Source organism: Suricata suricatta, chromosome 5 (assembly GCF_006229205.1).
Source record: "Suricata suricatta isolate VVHF042 chromosome 5, meerkat_22Aug2017_6uvM2_HiC, whole genome shotgun sequence".
Lineage (NCBI taxonomy): Eukaryota > Metazoa > Chordata > Mammalia > Carnivora > Herpestidae > Suricata > Suricata suricatta.
In genome coordinates this window covers 124,199,893-124,207,400 of record NC_043704.1, presented here as the reverse complement: position 1 = coordinate 124,207,400, position 7,508 = coordinate 124,199,893, and the positions used below count along the sequence as shown (strand labels likewise).

General features: G+C 45.5%; 1 protein-coding gene across 3 annotated transcripts in view; it reads left to right on the top strand.

The window, feature by feature from the left end:
- The window catches only part of PCCB (propionyl-CoA carboxylase subunit beta), a 102,317-nt gene that overhangs the window by 53,706 nt on the left and 41,103 nt on the right, over positions 1–7,508 (top strand). For 2 of the 3 annotated variants that reach the window (XM_029940226.1, XM_029940225.1), the window contains exons 8-9: positions 2,753–2,873; positions 4,874–4,955. The exons of the other annotated variant lie outside the window; for it this stretch is intronic. In XM_029940226.1, coding sequence (XP_029796086.1) covers positions 2,753–2,873; positions 4,874–4,955 — 203 coding nt within the window. The remainder of the gene's footprint in view (positions 1–2,752; positions 2,874–4,873; positions 4,956–7,508) is intronic. 3 annotated transcript variants of the gene reach the window in all.

Below are 7,508 nucleotides of genomic sequence, written 5' to 3'. Positions count from 1 at the left end.
AACTCACATCTTTTCAAGCTTCAATAGTAAATATTCTGCTACTATATATTAAATACTGCATGGTTTGCCCAAGCTAAGATGAAACCACATCATGAATCAATTAGCATTTTGCATTTTCTTTCATTATCTACTCAAAGTCATGCCTACTGCACCTCTAAACATTTCATTAAGTCCAATTATACAGCAAACACTCCCCAAATAAACTTAGATTGTATTGTAGTTTCACTTAACAGTATATAAAATGCTGTGTTGTGACAGGTATCAACTATCCGTTAGATACTGAATCATTTCTTCTTAAGCACTACTAACTGCTTGTTTTTCTTGAAGCTAGATCATTCTGAATGTTTCCTGTTAGACCTATGAGTACAAACATATGGTTTCTGTCCTTCTCTGCCTGGCTTACTTCGCTCAGCATGACACCCTCAAGGTCCATCCACTTTCCTACGAAGGGCCATATGTCATTCCCTCTCATTGCCATGTAGTGGAGTATCCTATTTTCTTGGAAGAAGACACCACGTTGTATAAGGATTGCCTACAATACCATAAGCAGTGTAACTGGAGGCAGGAGAAATTGCCTCTTGGAAAGATTTCAAAGCAGTGAGAAGCCAGTGGGGCCAATTTATACATTTCCTCTCCCACCTCAGGTTGGCATCCACTTTGACTCATTCCTTTCCCTCAGCCATCAGCTCTGTTCAGCTCTGTCTCCAGCACACACAGCTAGAATCAGAAGCTTCTCATTGCTGATTCTGCCACAGCTGGTCCTCACACTGTTGTCTCAGGGATTAATTGGCAGCAGTTTTTTTTTTTTAAATTTTATTTTAGACAGCGTGAGCAGGGGAGAGGGGCAGGGAGAGAGAGAGAGAGAGAGAAAGAGAGAGAATCTTGAGCGGGCTCCATGCTAAGTGCTGAGCAGGACACAGGGCTTGATCTCACAACTGTGAGATTATGACCTGAGCTGAAATCAAGAATCGGACTGTCAACCAACTGAGCCACCCAGGTGCCCCAGCAGTCTTTCTTTTTCAGTGGGATCTCAGATAATGGTGACATGTGAGGTATTTAGCTGTATATCTCCAGAGCAAGACCTATACATATTTTTTTTAAAACCGCTTTATTGACATATCATTTATATATTATATGTGTGACATACTCACTTAAAGTATATAATTCAATGATTTTAGGTATTGAGTGTTTTTCACTTATCACCCCAATTTTGGAACCTTTTATTGCCCCCAAAGCCCTGCATCCATTAGCATTTGCTCCCCATATTCCCCTAAATGGTCTCCCTCTCGGCAGTCACTGATCTACCTTCTGTTGCTGTTGATTTGTCTATTCTGAATATATATGGAATGAGAATAAATGGAGTCATGTGATAGGGTCTTTGGTGAGTGGTTTCTTGTACTTAGCATAACATTCGTAAGGTTAATCCATGTTGCAGCATGGGTCAGTACCTCATTTTTATTGCTGGATAATATTTCAGAGTATGAATGTACCACCTTTTGTCCATTGGTCAGGTAAGCATTTGGATTGCTTCCACATTTTGGCTGTGGTGAACATACTGCCGTAAACATTCATGTACAAGTTTTGTGCGGCATGTTTTTGTTCCCCTTGGAGTGGAGTTTCTGGGTCAAATGGTAGCTCTCCTTTTTTGAGGAACTGCCATCCTGTCCTTCAAAGTGGCTGCACCAATTGATAAGTATTTCTCGAATAAAAGAATTTTGTGTTGAACATGAAACGTTCACTCAGCAAACACTCATTGAGTGCCTGTGTGTCGAGCGTTATTCTATGTGCTAAAAGAAACAGACACCTGCCTATATGGGGTTATAGTCTGGCACAGGATGTAGACCGTAAATAAACTTAGAATAAGGACATTGTGGAGTGTGGTGGAAGGTATTCTGTGCTCTGGAGAAAGTAGAACAAGACCGGGTGGTAACAGCTGAGCAGATCTGCAGGAGTTAAGTGCAGGAACATCAAAGGGAGAACCACTGTAGGCAGAGGCGATAGCTTTGCGAAAGCCCTGGGGCAGGGGAGTGGCTGGCATGTTCAGTGAACAGCAAGGAGGCTGGTTGGAGACATGACATAATCTGGTTTCAAAAGCTCCGTCTGGCTGCTGTGTGGAGAGATGGTAGGGGACGTGGTGGAAGCAGGGATTCTGGGAGAGAGTTTCTGGCCCTACTTTGTCACGCCTGTGGCGTTATTTGGCCATTCTGTGATTTCAGAGTATTTTTGAGGAATGACGGCTTCATTCCTCACTTAGGGTCAGGTGGGTCCCCTCCTTCCCCTCTGCTGTTGCTGAGTACCATGACGTTATGTGTCAGCCATTATTCTTTTATTTTTCAGCTTTACTGAAAGCTAAGTGACCTGTAACGAGGTCTAACTCTTGATGTGGGACTACAGTGGTTAAGATGGGCCTGGTCTCTGTTAGGGCTGATATTCTAGGAGAGAGATCATGCAGGAAACAGGGAAATGAATAGACAAGCGCTGCAGGGAAAGGTGTGAAGAGAACTCCCACAGGGACGGGGAGGCACATGAGGGCTGTAGGGAATAAAGGAGTGACCCTGCAGAGGTTGGGTACAGAGCAGAGGGAACAGACTGCACACACTGAAGGTCAGCCTGAAGATGTGTGGTGTCCCGTCCTCACAGAACTGTTACCGCGGTCTCCTGCATTCATGCCCTAGGAGTGGCAGGTGGACTGGAAGCAGCATCTGTGGGCTGACAGGTGTCTAGGCTTATTATAGCCCCTCTGTTTTCTCAGGTGTTGCCCACAGAGCTTTTGAAAATGATGTTGATGCCTTGTGTAATCTCCGGGAGTTCTTCAACTACCTGCCCCTCAGCAACCAAGACCCAGCTCCCGTCCGCGAATGCCATGATCCCAGGTGAGTTACAGGCTGGGGCACCGACTCTTATTGTGCAGGTTGGCCTGCCCTTTTTTGGCTCCTCTGCCCTGGCAGGACCTCCAGGCTCTGCCCTACTGGGCAGCTTGGAGTAGACTGTGGAGTAGAGCCAGCGAGGCTCCCTGGTGTTTGCATGGTGGTGGCATGTCTGGATATAGGAGCAAAGAAAAATTTGATTTGTATTCACCCACCCCCATAATATCTGAAAAATAGCTTGGGAGTGAAAAGTACTTTCCTCCTCCCTCTCACCCGCCCCCCCCCCGCCCATTTCTGTAAGTCTTGATTTTTCCAGAATTGGAAATACTTTTTTTTTGACATGAAATAAGTGTGAAATAATGTAGACAGCATGTCCTTGTGAAAACATGCTTATACCCACCTTCTTGTGGTCAGAGGCTGGGGCGGTCCGGGGTAAGGTATATTGCTGGCCACCTAGTGAATACTTTCTCTCCTCCTTGTTACTAGGGACACTGCCTGGTTGGGGGTACGTCACTGAGTAAGCCAGAGGCTCAGCTGGGGGACTGTTGCTCCAGATCTCTGCCCGTTTTCTAGTCCATTTTGTTTCCGTTCTGAGATTCAAACTTCAGACTCAAAGTACTTTAAACTCACTTGACCTGGACTTTGTTTTGCAGAAGAGATTTAGAATTCTATCTCCCAGTAAGAAGCCATTTTTAGATACTGCTCTGTGGAATGACCTGGGCTTCCACGTGCCTTAGCCCCGTTCCTCAGAGGACCTAACCGGTGGTGTATTATGTGTAGGCTTGAAAAGGAGGGTGGTCACAGACCCAGAATGATGGGCACAACCTTCTTTTCTGAGCATTGTCCTTGAAAAATTTAGGACATCATTTGAAGATAAGTAGGGCCCAGAGACCTAGAATGACTGAATAGCCTGCTTAGCTTCAGCCATATCTCCTCTCCATTGATCCCAGAGTGGCTATATGTGTAAGTAGCAAATGAAAAGTGAGGGAGGACTTTATCTGGTAGGGGTAGGCCCAATACTCCTACATAGAGTTCTTTGGGAAGTTGGGCTTTAGGCATATGGCTTTACCAAAGCCAAGCCTCAGCCCAGGTGTACATGCAAGGCCAGAACAGTCCCTCCCCACCGCCTGCATGGGCAGGAGGGGATGAGAGCATGTGGGATGTTGCTGCCGAGACCTCCTGTGGTGTGGGCATGGGCCCTGGCAGGCTCCCTGCTCAGCTACGAAGATGCATGAGGAAGCAGAGCACCATGAGCTTGGGTGACTAGTTAGCCCTCAGTGATTCTCCCCACCACGGGGCCTGCAGTTTTACTTTTTAAAAATTTACTGTATTTTATTTTTTTACTGAGAGAAAAGAGTATGAAGACAAGAGGGGAAGAGCAGAGGGAGAGGGAGAGAACAAACTTTCAGCAGGCTCTGTGATCAGAGCAGAGCCCGCCCGATGTGGGACTCGGATCTCATGAGATCATGACCTTAGCGAAATCAAGAGTCAGATGCTTAACCGACTGAGTCACTCAGGCACCCAGTTTTGCTTTTTTAAAAAGGAGCTTTAGCAGGTTTATTTTCCAACAGGGAATGTGAACCCACAATGTTCAGTAGCAGAACTCCGCCTTTGCATTTCCAAGTCCTTGTTCTTTTATTTTCAGTGTCTCAGAGTGAGAATAGGACTTGCTAGAACAGTGTCTTGTTCAGTACAGTGTCCTATATAGTGGCTCACACTGTACCTGGAATGTAGCAGATATTCAGCGCAGATAAATGAAGGAACCACATTCAGGAAAATAAGCTTATTTCTTCCCTCTAACTGAAAACCAAGATCTTTTGGGTTAATATCAAACTCATTTCAGTTTGATATGATGGTAATAAAGGAAGGCATCTTTTGGGACTACTTTCCAAGCCCAGCAGGGACAGATTCAGCTTTGCCCCCATGTCTCTCCCATCCCCCAGCCACAAAAGGCAACTGGCTCTTTCTGTGTTGATTGTATCTGCTTCTTTTTTTTTAATCCAAAGTGACCGTATGGTTCCTGAGCTTGACACAATTGTCCCCTTGGAATCAACCAAAGCCTACAACATGGTGGACATCATACACTCTGTAAGTGCCACATCTGCTGGTTTTGTCTGTGTTAGCTTAGTCACATCCATGGTCCTTGTGCTTGGGCATAGAGAGGAAATGCCAAATCCATAGGCTTTAAAGTTGGGCAGCACAGGCAAAGCATGGGTTGGGTGCAAGACAGGGACCACTCAGTAATGTGTTCTAGGAAGAGATAGTGGTGGTAGTCTTGCTACTGCTTCTCCTGGACTTGAGGGCTGGAGGTAGGAAGAGCCATGTGGGTCAGTAGGTTTCAAGGGTCTTTAGACAGTACTGTGAGGTGCCTGGAGAAGAGCCTATGACCCCAAAGTCTGGAGTTGAGGCCAGGGAGGCTTTTTGTCAGGTACCTTTGTTTGGAATCTTATGCTCAGACGATATTTGTTTTTTCAGACAAAGAGTACGCAAGGTATCCTTTGACAAGGTAGAGGGGGAAGATGTGGGTTGGGGGAAGATAGGAGTCATTTGTACCTTTTTCTTGGTGTGGCAGATTCCTGGATTATTAAGTGAAACAGTGTTGGGCAAGCTGGGGGCATGGCCAGTGTCTCCTCCTGCACATTCTTTTGTGCATGCCGTGCTCTCAGCAGTCCTTGCTTGATGTGCCCACAGAGCCATCCGTGTTCAAACCTTTCCCAGAGTTCTGGCCCTCCTAGCGGCCTGTTCCTTCTCCTGTATTTGAGGAACCAGCAGGAACCAGTAGCAGTGGCCAGATTCAGTTCCTCCTCATTGCTCAGTTCCGCAGCCTGTTGAGCACCGTTTGAGCTGTGAAGAGTAGACCTGGCTCCAAGCCTGCCCTGCTCTGACCTCAGCCTTCAGGACTCTGTACCTGCATACTCGCCCCTGTCTCTCTCCCACTGCCTCTGCTCTGTGACTCTCCAGCTCCCAGTCTTTTCGTTCCTCTGGAGCTGTCTGCCCTTCTGGCCTCTGTCTTTTAGGCTCAGCTGGGATTTTGCCATTCTGCCAGATACTAATGACCAGGCACTGTCCCCCGTGCTGGAATTATAACCCCATGATGGGAAAAATCCCTGCCTCAGGGACCTTAACATGTGATTGAGAGAGATGGAGAGCAAAAGTATACATGGCATGGGTAGTTTTAGGTCCAAAGAAGGTGAAATAGGGTCTCTGTCCTGATTCTCCTTTTGCTGCGTCCTGCTGTCCTTCCGTGTCTTCCCCAGACTCAGAACGAAGTGCCTCTATCTGGGCTTCGGAGCCCGTCCTTCCCTCTCGGGGATTTTGCTTTCTTGACTGGTTTGTGTAAATCTCTCAACTTCTTTTTGCTTTAATTTGTCCCTCTAGCAAAACCCCCTCTTAACCTATATCTCTGCTTAATTGCTGTCCAAATTCTTTTCTCCCTTTTCATTTAAACTTCTTGTGTCTCTCCTTTCCTCCTCACTGGAATTTGGTGTCTGGTTGTCTCCCTCCCTAGCTCTATGCATGTCATTGCAAATGGCAAGATTTCATTCTTTATTTATGACTGAATAATATTCCATTGTACATGTATATACACACACCACTTCCTTATTCATCTATCGATGGGCTGCTTGCATATCTTGGCTAATGTAAATAATGCTGCTATAAATATAAGGGTACATGTATTGCTTTGAATTAATATTTTGTGTTTTTGGGGTAAATATCCAGTAGTGTGATTCATGGATGGTAGGGTAGTTCTATTTTTAACTTTTTGAGTAACTTCCATACCCTTTTCCATAGTGGCTGCACCAGTTTGCGTTCCCACCAACAGCGCATGAGGGTTCCTTTTTCTTCGCATCTTCGCCAACATTTGTTTCATTCTGACAGGTGTGAGCTGATATCTCATTATAGCTTTGATTTGCATTTCCCTGATGATGTGTGATGTTGAGCATCTTTTCATGTGTCTGTTGGCTGTCTGGATGTCTTTTGTGTGAAATGTCTGTTCATGTGTTCTGCCTTTTTTTAATTGGATTATTTGCTTGCAGGGTGTTGTATAAGTTCTTTACATAATTTGTATACTTTCAGCATTAATATACATTTTAATTATTTTTTTAATAGTTTATTTTCAAATTGGTTTCCAGTGGTGTCAGGATGGCCGAGTGGTCTAAGGCGCCAGACTCAAGCTTCTGCTTCTCAAATTTGTTTCCATATAACACCCAGTGCTTCTCCCCACAAGTGCTCCCCACTATGACCATCACCCCTTTCCCCCCCTCCCCCCCCCCCTTCAGTCCATGGTTCGGTTTCAGTATTCAATAGTCTCATGATTTGTGTCCCTCACTCTCCCCAGCTCTCTTTACCCCTTCCCCTCCCTAGGGTCCTCTGTTAGGTTTCTCCTGTTAGACCTATGAGTGCAAACATATGGTTTCTGTCCTTTTCCACCTGACTTATTTCGCTTAGCATGACACCCTCGAGGTCCATCCTCTTTTCTACAAATGGCCAGATTTCATTCTTTCTCATTGCCATGTAATACTCCATTGTATACATAAACCACATCTTCTTGATCCATTCATCAGGTGATGGACATTTAGGTTCTTTCCATGATTTGGCTATTGTTGACAGTGCTGCTATGAACATTGGGGTACATGTGCT